Below are 14,063 nucleotides of genomic sequence, written 5' to 3' on the forward strand. Positions count from 1 at the left end.
CTCTATAAAATTACTTTGTTTTTGTTTTGAGACAGGGTTTCTCTGTGTAACAGCCCTGGCTGTCATGGAACTCACTCTGTAGAGCAGGCTGGCCTTCGCACTCAAAGAGATACTCCTGCCTCTGCTTCCTTACTGCTGAGATCAAAGGCATCCGCCACCATGCCCAGGTATAAACTTTACTCTTAAGGTGAATTGAATATCTCAACAGTATGAAAGCAATTCCATTTCTATACTACTTTCTTGGCTTTCTTGTACTTGACTGTTTCATTTAACTTTCATTTGTTTACTTAATCGTTTCTTAAACTGCTAATCAAGTCTTACGCCTTCTAGTACCCCTAAGTACCTCTCGAGGATAATTTTACTTTGTATTTTTAAGGTATTGGCTAAGGTTAGGTGACAGTACTATTCATTCTATCAAACTATAGTTTATATACTTCATTGAATTTTTACTATTTCTAGACTGAAGTTCCTTGTGCTCTCCATTCATACACAAGCCCTTCCTGTATGCCATGTAACAGACTATATTCTGGGCTCCAAAGATTCAGTTATGCATCAAAAAACTCCAGAGTAAACAAAATAGCTTAAGGCACATAATGCATTAGGAAGTGGTAAATGCCTTAGAAAGATAGACAATAAAACAATAGAAACTATAATTTAGATGATTTCTAACTTGGAATTTAATATTAGTTCTGGGCTTTACCTTTATGAAGTATTTTCACTGTTTCGTGTGCCACATCATGTGGTGGTAGTTGTCAGCATTTTTATGAGTATCCTGTTGTCCAGAACTTTTGCCCATCTTAGCTCTAGATGTTCATTTAACTGTGATCATAAACATTATTACAGATGCTATCCACCTTACACTCTAAGTGGGATTTTGTTTTGTTTTTAAGCAGATGATGGTGGTGCAACCCCAGTACAGGACGAGCGGGATTCAGGGTCAGATGGTGAGGATGATGTAAACGAGCAGCACTCCGGATCCGACACTGGGAGTGTAGACCACCATTCAGAGGTACAGTGTCCTCGGGGAGGCTTTTCCGTACATGTGTAATACCCTGAAAGAAAGGGCAAAAATTAGTAGAAGGTTTTTTTTAAATGAGTAGGGATAGTCTGATCATCTGATGATGACAGAGAAAAAAGTTCTCTTGGGTTAAATTTCAAATACTAGGCAGTTTTCAGCTATGCCTGTTTATTCAGTATATGATGTAGCAGGCCTCACCATCCCTAAATAATATTTGGCTTTGCTATGTTTGTTTTGGTTTGTTATTGTGTTACTTGGGATTAAAGCCAGGGCTTTGCATCTCTAGGAAAGTAAGCACTCTACCACTGAGCTACCTTTTATTTTTTATTATATTTATTTGTAGGTCAGGGCTGAGCATGCCATGGCATGGAGGTCAAAGGACACCTTGCAGAAATTAGTTCTCTCCTTCCACCAAGTGGGTTCTGAGGATCGAATTTAGGTTATCAGCTTTAGTGGCATGCCTTTACCAATGGAGCCATCTTCCCAGCCTTTTTTTTTTTTTTTTTTTTTTTTTTTTTTATCATTAAGACAGAGTCTATTGTCCAGGCTAGAACCTTGAACTCTTTATGTAACCAAGCTAGCCTTGAACTTTGGATTCTTGTGCCTTAGCAGACTCCTATGTAGGCATGTATAACCATACTTATGGCAAATGTAGCTTTAAAAGCTGTTTTAGTTTAATAACCAAATGGTAAAATGTATATATGTATTCTAGTATTTAACATTTGTCCTAAATATTTTTGAAGCTACTTAATATACCTTCCTAGTCATATAACCTTTCAGTATTCATAAAACTCTATTTTCCACTAAATCAGCATACATCTTTGATATACATTGAAACAAATAGGAATGATAAAGGTGAATGGAGTTTTGTAAGAACTGTATCATTGACATTTTTATTATGTAAGCATAGAAGATTGTCCAATTTTAAATAGTAGATATGTCTTAGAAATTATATTGGGCTGGAGAGATGGCTTAAAGGTTAAGAGTATTTGCTGCTCTTCCAGAGGTCCTAAGTTCAATTCCCAGCAACCACATGGTGGCTCACAGCCATCCACAATGGGATCTGATGCCCTCTTCTGCCATGCAGGTGTACATGCAGATAAAACACTCATACACAAAGTAAACAAATAAAATCTTTAAAAAAAAAAAGAAAAGAAATTATACTGACTCTGTTATTACAGACACGTTATTTTTTTAGTGTGTACATTCATATATACATCGAACTTATTTACTGGCCACTGCTGTGTGTCATGCTTTATTTTAAAGGTGCTTTGGACATACCGTGTCCAAAAGGACATAAAAATCAACATCCCATTGTTGGGTTTATTTTCCAGTAGAAGGAGAAAAACATTACACTATATAAAAATAAATATACTATATTTAATATATTTATATTATTTTATACTACTGTATATTTTATGTTATAATCATTTATGTTATATATAAGAATATATTTAAAATATATATTATAAATATATTTAATGTTTAAATATATCAAATAAGTATGTATTATATGGATATATAATATATTTTAAATTATGTAGTCTATTAGAAAGTGACAAATAGAAAGAACAAAAAAAGAGCAGTGTAGGGTACAAAGATAGAAGCTAGTCTGCCATGTTGAGTAGGTCTGTGTAGCTCGTATTACAAAGGGGACATTTAAAGAGGATGGTTGAGGAAGGATGCTCAAGAAATAGCCATTTAGGCGTGTGTCTGTAGGGGAAGAACATTCCTGATAGTGGTAGTGATGGTGTGTTTGAAGACCTCAGGGGACACCAAGGAGCAAATTGCAGGTCTAGAGCAGCTTGTTGTTTAGGTGTTTTGCTGTCATTCAGTGTTAGAGGCTCTTAAATAAGTTAAATTCTATTTTTAATTAATGACAGGTAAGAATTATTAATAATGCAGGGACTGAGAAGATGACTCAGTGGTTAAAAGTACCTGCTGCTCTTCCAAAGAACCCAAGTTCAGTGTGTACTACTCATGTCAGGGTCATCTCTAACAGGCTAGCATTCCTTTCCAGCCTCTACAGACACACGCATGCTTGGGCACGTGTGGGGACACACACATAACACACATACACGCACATCCACAAATAATAAAAGTAAGATTTCTTTTTATTTTATTTTATATGAATGTTTTGCCTCAATGTGTATCTGTGTACCATGTGCAAGCCTGGTACCTTCATAGGCCAGAAAGGATTATCAGGTCTCCTAGAACTAGAGTTACAGACAGTTCTGAGTGGCTCAGTGGGTTCTAGGAATTGAACCTAGTCCTCTTGGAAGAGCAGCTTGTGCTCTTAACCTCTGAACCATCTTTTTATCTCCTAAAAGTAAAATGTTAAAACAGAATTATTAATAGTGTAAAGTTTTTTTCATCTTTTTTTTAATGTGTGTGTTGAGTGTTTTGCCTGCATGTATGTCTGTGTACTATGTGTGTGCTTGATGCCTGCAGGGGCTGTAAGAAGATGTAAGGTGTCTTGGGAATGGAGTTACAGAGACATGTGACTCACCATGTGGGTGCTGAGAATTGAACCCAGATCCTCTGAAAGAACAACCAGTGCCTGTGTCAGCTTAGATCCTGTTAAGGTGGCCATCTCATAGCTGCATACTTAGTGGTAAACATTGACAATTGCTTGTCTGTAACTAGTACATATCCTAAATAAGTAAATGTACATGTGGAAAACTTGGAAATGAAATCATTTTAAAGAAAGAAATTAAGATTGACATGTCTCAGAAATGGCCTGTAGAGATTATTTCTCCTACATATTAATTCCTCTTGCATATAAACTGTATATATTTTTTAAGTTACTCAAGATATTATGTATACTTTGTGTCTGTATATTATTTAATTTTATAATATAACAGTACAGTCACCCCTGTTTCCATGAAAATTGATTACAGGACTTTGCCTCATCCCTGCCATCTGAAACCCAAATCATGTTAAGGCAGGATATCTTGCTTCCTCCAAAAAGAAAACTATCTTGGGGGTTCGGGGTAGTAGGGCCTGGGTTCATGATTTGTCTAGATTAGAATCTCTACCTTAGAATCATAAGCTGTAAGACTGGAAGGAAAGTAATTTGGTTCAGATATTCCAGACTCTGCCTCCTGCTGAGTTTAGAAGTTTCTCCATTTTTTGCCTGATTGAGAGGAGTCTGGCAATTCCTGGCTGAAGGTCATTGAACCTCTCCTGGCCCATTCTGGAGTGTGAAGGAGGACGACCATGTGTAGTTACTGCTGTTTGGCAACTCTTGCCTCTTGTAGACCCAGTCTTAATGTTTTTCTGACATCCTAGTAAGAGCAAACCTTGCACAGAATGGAGACCAGAGTTACTACTGTGCAGGCAGAAAGCTATGAAATATCACATCATATCTGCCTGTTACTCTTATATTTTTGGTTGTGAGCCTAGCCTTTAACGGCTGAGCCATCTCTCCAGCCCATGCCTGTTACTCTTAGAAAATGAAATGTAACAAAAACCCATGATATTTTCAAATTGTGTGCTGTCTAGACACTTTGATTTTGAAGCAGTGTCTCAAAATATGGCTAACCTGGAACTTGCTCTGCTGATCAGGCTGTGTTCAACTTATATGAGGCCAGAAGAGAGCATCAGATATCCTCAAATTGGAGTGAGCCACCTTGTGGGTACTGGGAACTGAATGCAGATCCTCTGGAAGAACAATGAGTGTTTTTAGCCAGAGTCATCTTTCTGACTCCCTTTGTGTGGAATTTATACAAGTACTTTTTCATGAGGTCAAAAATAGGTGGCTAGAGAGATGGCTCAGTGATTTACAGCACTTGCTGCTCTTTGAGAGGACACAGGCTCAATTCCTGGGACTCACATGGTGGCTCACAACCATCTATAACTCCTGTTCCAGGAGATCTGATGCCTTCTTCTGGCTCTGCAGGCACCAGGCACACATGCAGTAGTGAACTTACATACATGCACACATAAAATTTTCTCTGCAGTCAAAACAATCATGCATATGAAATAAATACAAAAAATTTTTAATTGGAAAAAGTGGTATCTGATCTTAAGGTCAATGTATGATGGAGATGGTAGAGTCTCATTTTTTGGCGATGTAGTAATAGAAGGTGCTGTGAGATATGAAAGAGTAATGACTAACTAGCCCTACTGTCATAGGGTATGTTGTACTGTGTCTTGAAAGATTTATGATTAATAATTATAACTAGTAAGGGTTTGTTATTAGCAGCTTTTCATGCATTTAATGTTTAGAACAACTCTTTAAAGTACAATTACTAGCTAGGCTTTAATCCCAGTACTTGGGAGGCAGAGGCAGACGGATTTCTAAGTTCAAGGACATCCTGGTCTACAGACTGAGTTCCAGGACAGCTGGGGCTATACAGAGAAATCCTGTCTAGAAAAAACAAATGAAAGGATGGCAAGGAAGAAGGAAAAAAGAAAGTATAATTACTATCTCTGACAATCACATAGTGGAGGAAAAGGCTTTGAGGCATTAAGTAAATTTCCCTAATTCACAGGATAAAGTGGCAGGGCTATGATTTTGACCACAGGCTGTACTGTGGCTCAAGTCTCTGTTCTTAACTTTCATATTATATTGCACAATATCTATTCTTTCTAGAATAGAAGATGGAAAAGGAAGGCTTCATGTAAGGAATATTCTTGTTAAGCTTTATGGCTGCCAAATTTTATGAAAAGGAAAAAGCGATAAAAAATAAAGGGCACAGCATGTGTGAAGGGCAGGGAGGCAGCAGTGACATGGAGAGTTCTGTGTCAGGACAGGAGTGTGAGTTAGGGGAGGCAGGCACTAGGTGTAGTTGTGCATGCCTATTATCCCAGCTCTCAGGAAGTGGAAGCAAGAAGGATCAGAAGTTCAAGGTTATCTAGCCTCGGTTACATAGCAAGCCTGGGGCCAATCTGAGATACTTGAGACCCTGTTTGAATAAAAACAATGCTTCTTAAGAAATTTGTAACAGGTTGTTATGTTTTTTTTATACTCATGTCTGATTCCTATTTTTTTAAAAGAGTTTAAGTTTTCAGTTTGATTACTAAAAGTCTAAAATTATAAAATATTTTGATAACTCTTAAACCTTTTAGCTACATAGTTTCTGTTTCTAATATAGTCTTCTCAAATTCTGTAATGTCTTTGCCTCCTGCTTGAGTCTGTTGGGACTAGTTCTTTCTTTTTTCTTTTTGGTTTTGTTCGTTTGGGAATAGGGTCTCACTATGTAGCTCTGGTTGGCTTGGGACTCCACTGTTTAGACCAGGCTAGCTTGTGCTCCTAGAGATCTGACTGCTTCTGTTTCCCAGGTTCTGAAATTGAAGATGTGTGCCTACATGCCCGGAACTAGCTCTTTCTTGACTGAAGTGGTTGCTCTGTTTTATCCTTTCATGCCACATAATGGATGAATGTCTGGATATTTATAAAGCTCATTTTAAAAATGATAGGACAGGAGGTGGTGGTGGGTGCCTTTAATCCCAGCACTTGAGAGGTAGAGAGGCAGGAGGATCTCTGAGATGGAGGCTAGCCTGGTCTACAGAGTGAATTCCAGAACAGCCAGGGCTACATACAGAAACCCTGTCTTGAAATACCTCCCACAAGAGGGGTGGTGCTGGGGTAGAGCTGAGTGGTAGAACTTACCTAGCGTGTGTGAAGTCCTGAGTTCAGTTACCAGTACTAAAAAACAAAAAAACCAAAAAAGTCTAAGAAGTAAAAATGATAGGAGCCAGGAGTTCGTGTAGCGCACACCTTTGACCCTAGCACTCAAGAGACAGAGGGAGACAGCCTGGTCTACAGAGTGAGTTCCAGGATCGCTAGGACTACACAGAGAAACCTTATCTGGATACTTCTGACCCCTGCAAAATATACATACGTGTGTGTGTGTGTGTGTGTGTGTGTGTATACATATATATACATACACACACATATATACATATACACATACATTTTCAAAATATCTTGTATACCTTCATGGTGATAGATCAAATTATTATGTATTGTCTTCTGTATCCCTGACTTCTCTTTAGACAAATACTTTCTTAGGGCCAGGACCTGGGAAACATCCACAACTTTGAGCATAGTATTTATTAAATAAGTGTTTGTTTAATGTATTATCCTTTTAACCCTTTATTATTCACTCACCAAATGTGTATGTACCTGTGCACTAGAGAGCATTCTGTGCTCTAATGATAGACCTCTGTGATGGAAACAGTTTAAAATGCCTGCCTTTTTAGATGACTTTCTGCTAATTTTTCACCTGCACTCTTCTGAAATAAGAAGTGTACTAAGATGAAAACTCAGGGCTCATAAGAGTGTATGTTCTTCCCACAGTCTCTATGTACTCTTACTAAATGCCTGCTTCCTCAGTGACAAGGAATCAAGTTGAGTACTTACTTAGAGCTCAAGAAAAAAATGCCTTTGGGAATTTTAAAAAGCTTGTAATTTTACAGCATTTCCTAAATTTGTTATATTTCAGTGAATATATATAAGAGTTATGATTTCTTTGAAATGCTGTGCTGTTGCAATGGTAGTAAAATGAAAACCATTTTTAAAGGGCAAATCCAAACTATCTTTATCCAAGGTTTATGCTATACTTCTTGGCTTCTTCTTCTTGAGAAATGTATTCATGCAGTCCTATAAATTTCTCCCTTCTGAATTGGCTGTAGTGATTTCTTTAGGTCACTAGAATGATGTGAGGAATTAAGGCTCCATTTTAATAAACTGAAACCCCCTACATCTGGGAGTATGCTATACAGACTTGATTATACTTCTCTTTGGGGGACAGACTATGACAGTTCATTTCACAGACTGGCCTTAATTTAAAGTGATGTGTCTGTATAGGTATAGGATAAAAAAATCTTTTAGTATCCACAAATTCCTATATTTAAAAAAATTGCTGAAAAATTTTACTGCCTTTTTTGACATTGCTAATTTTTTCTAACTTTTTCAGAATGAAACTAGTGATAGAGAAGACGGCTTGACCAAGATACATAATGGAACAGACTCTGAGAATGATGAGCCCTCCAATGTTAATGCCAGTGACTCTGAAAGTGAGGAGCTTCACAGGCCGAAGGACAGTGACTCTGACTCTGAGGAGCATGCAGAGTCTCCTGCCAGTGACTCTGAAAATGAAGCTGTCAACCAACATGGGAGCGACTCTGAAAATGAAGAGCTTCTTAATGGGCATGCAAGTGACTCTGAAAAGGAAGAGGTTAGAAAGCATGCAGACAGTGACTCTGAAACCGAGGACACTCTGCAGCCTCAGGTCAGCGAATCTGACAGCGAAGATCCCCCAAGGCCCCAGGCCAGTGACTCAGAAAATGAGGAGCCTCCCAAACCTCGGATAAGTGATTCAGAGAGCGAGGAGCTCCCCAAACCCCGGATCAGTGACTCAGAAAGTGAGGATCCTCCAAGGCCCCAGGCCAGTGACTCAGAAAGTGAGGAGCTCCCCAAACCCCGAGTCAGTGACTCAGAAAGTGAGGATCCCCCAAGGCCTCAGGCTAGTGACTCAGAAAGTGAGGAGCTCCCTAAACCCCGAGTCAGCGACTCGGAAAGCGAGGACCCTCAGAAAGGACCTGCTAGTGATTCTGAAGCTGAGAATGCCTCCACACACAGAGAGAAGCCAGAATCAGATGACAGTGATGGGGAGAATAAGAGGGAAGACTCTGAAGTGCAGAATGAGTCAGATGGCCATGCAGACAGAAAAGGACTCCACAGCTCTGACAGCGAGGAGGAAGAACCCAAAAGGCAAAAAATCGACAGTGATGATGATGAAGAAAAGGAGGGGGATGAGGAGAAAGTAGCAAAGCGGAAGGCTGCTGTGCTTTCTGATAGTGAGGATGACGACAAAGCATGTAAGGAATCCTATTGGACTGGTGCTTTCCTTATTGTCTCTAGTTATAACTAAAACATTGGGTCCTCATCTGCTATGTTTTATTAGCATATATTAATGTAATGTTAATTTCTTCATGGCCTTTTCGCATAAGTACATAATATATTTTAATTATAGTTATCTCATTATCCTGTCTTGTCCAACTCCCTTCCGTACTTACTCATTTTTTATTTTTGTTTTGTAACCAAATGAGTTTTATTATGTTTACCTTATGGAAGGCCTGTATCTTTCCAGTGGCTCCACTATTGAAGAAAATATTTCTTCTTTCCCTACCAACTGTTAACTGAGTATAAATCATCAGGAAGGACGGGACTTCAAAAATTCATCCCCTTACATGACCATATATTGATGGTCCCAGTCTTGGGCAGGTATTCATAGCTGTTGTGACAAGGGTGCAATAGCCATGTCGTGATTGAAAGTTTCCGGTCCTCCCCACCTCCCCACATCCCCTGATTCATAGGCTCTCCCTGTTCTTTCTACCTTGTTTATTTTCTGAGACTTAAAGGGAGTGATACAGATTCCTCGTTTATGGTTGAGCATTCAATAGTCACTTATTCTCAGCACTTTGACTGACTTTGAATCTCTACGGTTAATGTTAGATGTTAGATCTGTGGTGTTTTCCAACATGATATTCTAATTGCCTTATTTTTGATTTTTTAAAAATTTTTATTTTTTGAAGCTAAGGGTCACACAAGGGCTTTGTGCTTGGTGGTAGGCAGGTGTTGAACCACTGAGTTAAATCCCAGAACCTAGCATGATTTTCTTATAATGAAAACACTCATTTTCCTCTCCTGTCATTGGCTTAATTTTCTTTGAGTTATTCTAACTTCACTGTATTAACTTCTGTGTGCTTGAAAAGATGGTTTAATTGCCAATATAAAAGGCTTCATTTTTCTTTCCTAGAAAAGCCAATATTTTAAAGAAATATGTTTCCATGAAAACTCTTGTCTGTGTCTATAGTAGGCTGGGATTTTCTGCAACTGCTAATTCAAATTTCACTCGAACAGGAACTGAGCTTCACAAGTCCTTCTCTTTAGTCAATGTTAAAACCTTGTTGAGGATCTGCATATGAAAAGGCTTAGAGGGTTCTATTTGGAGACCATAGCTGTACAGAGTGTTAGTCTTTACTGCCTCAAACTTGTCCTTTTTAGCAAAAAAAATATATATATATATATATATATATATATATATATTCCTTTAGAGTAACAGTTGTTACAGCAGAAAACAGTGCACTTTAGGTTATATTTCATGTCCTGAGGTTTTGTTTCTAACAATTTCTCCCCCTTATCCCTCACCTAAAATCTGTTTTCTTGCTGTTTTTTCTTTTTCTTTTCTTTTTTTTCCTGTGTTGGCTGACATTTCCATTCAGGTTTCTCATCTGTTTTGTAGCCTTTCCTCTGTGTGTGCTCACTAGTTCTCTGGGGTATGGATCAGATTCACCTGCTTTCTAGCCTTTCAGGTCATTGTTCATTTTACCAGGAAAGTTTTGAAACTTTTGTCTTACATTTTATTTAGCTGGTTCAGTACCTTTGATTTCGATAGTTGAGGAGTCATGTAGCTTTGCCAGTTCACATTTCTTGTATTACTGTGTGGTGGTTTATATACCTCTTGGTTTGGATATCTTTTCTTAGTCTGGGGGTGGGAGTCATTTTCCTGAGCAGTCTACTCTTGAAGGCTCAGTCCCATATAGTTAGTGAGAAGGAGACAAACTGCTTGCTGTAGGAGTAGCAGCATCACACAAGATCTAGAAAGATGCTTAAAATTAGCACCTAATACACCAGTGGCCAGAGGACTGGAAATGGCAGCATTACTGTAGCGTGTGCTGTGGAGTCAGAAATTACCTAGGGCAAGGATGAAAATAATCAGAGAGGTAAAGGAAGATGGGAAGGACAGGAAAGAGAAACGAGGCATACTAGATGAAAGCTGATGATGTTTTAGAAGGGAAGACAAGAACAGGAAATTAGGAGAAAAATTTAAAAGGAAAACAATCACTTAAGTAGTAAATTTCAAAAGCAAAATTAGTTAAATATAATTTTTTTTTTAAAGACAATAAGGTAAAGCCAGACTAATGGGGCAAGGAAGTCAGAGACATAGGGGCCAAACAGAAAAATATAAAACTAAGGAAAAGAAAGATAATTGTCCAAGAATGGTAATGAATATAAAGGAGAATAACCAAAATTAAAGGTTCAATCCAGAGTTGAGGGGTGGTAGTGCATGCCTTTAGTTCTAGCACTCAGAAGGCAGAGGCAGGCAGATCTCTGTGAGTTCAAGGCTAGCATGAACTACAAAGCAAGTTCCTGGACGGCCAAGGCTGAGAAACACTGTTTCAAAAAACCAGTTTAAATACAGTAAAAAAAATAAAAGTGCGTAAGTGTGTGTGTAGGGGAAAAATTCCATAAAAGTGAAAAAAGTTGAGGTATAGGAATAGGTTTTTTTATGGTTCCTTGAAAATCGGAGGTTGCTAGTTCTATGCACTCACTGGAGGCAATCAGTTCAATTTTCTTACATGTCTTCAGAGGTTTGTCCAGGTATCTGATGTGTACCAGCGTTGTCTTTGGTGTTTTAGTTTTGTGTATCAGCGGGCTTTAACTGGCTATGAATGATTGCATTTTCCAACAGCAGCAAAGAAGAGTCGCGTTGTCTCTGATGCTGATGACTCTGATAGTGATGTTGTATCAGACAAGTCAGGCAAGAGAGAGAAGACAGTAGCATCTGACAGCGAAGATGAAGAAGTCGGGAAAGAAGAGTCTAATGTAAAGAAGAATGAAGAGAAGGATCTGTTTGGCAGTGATAGTGAATCAGGCAATGAGGAAGAGTAAGTGAGAACATGGGGGGGTTTTAAGGGATCTTCCGTGGTAAAATGGCTTTGGCAATTTAGGACTTGAGCTGAAGTATTATGAAACAAACTACAACATTAAAATTATATTGACTGAAGGAGAAAAGGAGTGTCTTATGGCTCGATTTCATGAAGTTTAAGAACTGGTAAAACACATGGTGCTGGGTTTTGGTTGTGGAGGGTCAATTTAGAAGGGCTGGGGATGTGACTCAGTCAGAGTTATTTGAAAAAACAAAACAAAACACCCACACCTGTGGGTTCAGCACCGCCCAAGTAAGAAACAGCTGTGAGGAAGCTTCTGGGGAAATAGGCTTTGTGAGTAGAGCACTGGTTACGTGACTGTACTAGATGCCTAAGGTCTGCACATTTTACTGTCCATAAATTATACCTTGTTTGTAAAAATGATACATAATGCAAATGTAAAAAAGATGAATCTTCTTACATTTTCCTTTCTAGAAATCTTATTGCAGATATATTTGGAGAATCTGGTGATGAAGAGGAAGAGGAATTTACGGTAAGTATAGGACTATTCATTTTAAGTACACATTGTTTTGTTTCTGTGTAGCAGGTCTATAATACTTACAGTGAAATAGTACAAAGCCTTACAAAGAGTAGAGGTATCTTGGGCTGTAGAATTTGGAAAGTGCAGGACAGGATCCCCTACCCACCTTTAATAGTATGCTGGCATATATATAGTAAAAGGAGACACTAGAGCATGAAAATGCTCATACAGGTATGGACATTTCTGGAACAAAAAAAAAATTCCCCATATTAGGGGTAAGGAGGGAGCTTTTGTTACATTCTTTTTGATACCTAGTTAGTATTCTTTGTCTTTTGTGAATATATTATTTAACAAAAAAAATTGGGAGTTGTTTGCAAAAGGAAATCTGTAAGATGGTTATGATGGGCTAACTCACTGTGTCTTCAGGGTTTTAACCAAGAAGATTTGGAGGAAGAGAAAAACGAAACACAGCTAAAAGAAGCAGAGGATTCTGATTCCGATGATAACATAAAGAGAGGAAAGCAGTAAGTGGTTTTGTTGTTATGAGAAAAGTGAAGGTAGACACTGTTGAGGTTTCCTGTTTCTCATCTAGGTTTCCAGATTTAGAAGAGTATGTTTCTTTTTCTTTCTTTTTTCCCCCTTCACCTCCTCTATATATTAGTGAATTGTTTGCTGCTATTTGCTCTGTGCTCAGATGTCTTAAATTTATGCTGTTACTTGACACTCCTAATTTATTTTTTACAAGATGAACTCTACTGAGAAATAACCTAATATGAAAAAAATTGGGGGGGGGAGGAAGCTCATTTTGGGTGGCAGGGGAAATAAATCTAAAGTCAACATTAAAATGTTTCTTAATTATACTTTGCTTAATTATGTTAAGATAGTTCCGAACCATGTCCACAAAAAGATGAGCCCACAGGGGCTAGGAGCATAGACTGAGCACTGCCCACACTTGTAAGGATGAAGCTTTAGCAAGAAGAGTTTCTCTTTAATCACCTGCAGGAATTAAGCAGCAATATTTGAGTGCTGCTTTCAGAATTTTGGATTTATTAGCATGACAAGTGGCAGAGTGAGGTAGCACCCTCTTGGGTCTAATAGCTTTAAGCTCAGGCACTTAGCATGCCTACAGTCACTGTTTTCAGCAGTGCTCTTCAGGACTAAAATACAACAGTTAATTTTTTTCTAGTCATGTTTCATAAGACAAAAACATTTAAATAATTGAGCATTTCTTATTCCTAAAAAGGCAGTACTCCAAAATTGATTGTGTTCTTGACTGAGGACTTGAGATGTTCCTTCTCAAGCTAACAGACGACAGGTGTCAGTGTGGCGTATGAAAAACTTAGGCCTCATTGTGATTAATGTTTATAGTGGGTAGAATAAGAACTGACATAAAGTCCTCTTGTGGTAGGAAGTTATGCATATGTAAACTTTAAAATATGTAGCTAGGTGGTGTAAACTTTAAAATATGTAGCTAGTTGGTGGCGACTAATGCTTTTAATCCCAACGCTTGGAAGGCAGAAGCAGGTACATCTCTGAGTTTGAGGCCAGCCTGGTCTACATAGTAAGTTCTAGGACAATGAAAACTACACAAAGAAACTTTGTCTTAAAACAAAACAACAGGGCTGGAGAGATGGCTCAGCTCTTAAGAGCACTGTCTGCTCTTCCAGAGGTCCTGAGTTTAATTCCCAGCAACCACATGGTGGCTCACAACCATATATAATGAGATCTGATGCCCTCTTCTGGTGTGTCTGAAGACAGCTGCAGTGTGCTCAGATACATAAAATAAATCTTTCAAAAAAAAAAACCAGTAGTACTTCTTTGACTCAAGATTAAACAATT

The 14,063-nt window shown here is 38.3% G+C and overlaps 1 protein-coding gene across 2 annotated transcripts in view; it reads left to right on the plus strand.

The window, feature by feature from the left end:
* Positions 1 to 14,063, plus strand: part of Iws1 (interacts with SUPT6H, CTD assembly factor 1) — a 29,060-nt gene that overhangs the window by 1,487 nt on the left and 13,510 nt on the right. Inside the window, exons 2-6 of one of the 2 annotated variants that reach the window (XM_031365229.1) lie at positions 894 to 1,009; positions 7,945 to 8,848; positions 11,506 to 11,701; positions 12,179 to 12,236; positions 12,651 to 12,748. In XM_031365229.1, coding sequence (XP_031221089.1) covers positions 894 to 1,009; positions 7,945 to 8,848; positions 11,506 to 11,701; positions 12,179 to 12,236; positions 12,651 to 12,748 — 1,372 coding nt within the window. The remainder of the gene's footprint in view (positions 1 to 893; positions 1,010 to 7,944; positions 8,849 to 11,505; positions 11,702 to 12,178; positions 12,237 to 12,650; positions 12,749 to 14,063) is intronic. The other variant, XM_031365230.1, reaches the window with a different exon arrangement.

The sequence above is a fragment of the Mastomys coucha genome, unplaced genomic scaffold (assembly GCF_008632895.1).
Source record: "Mastomys coucha isolate ucsf_1 unplaced genomic scaffold, UCSF_Mcou_1 pScaffold13, whole genome shotgun sequence".
NCBI classification, from domain to species: domain Eukaryota; kingdom Metazoa; phylum Chordata; class Mammalia; order Rodentia; family Muridae; genus Mastomys; species Mastomys coucha.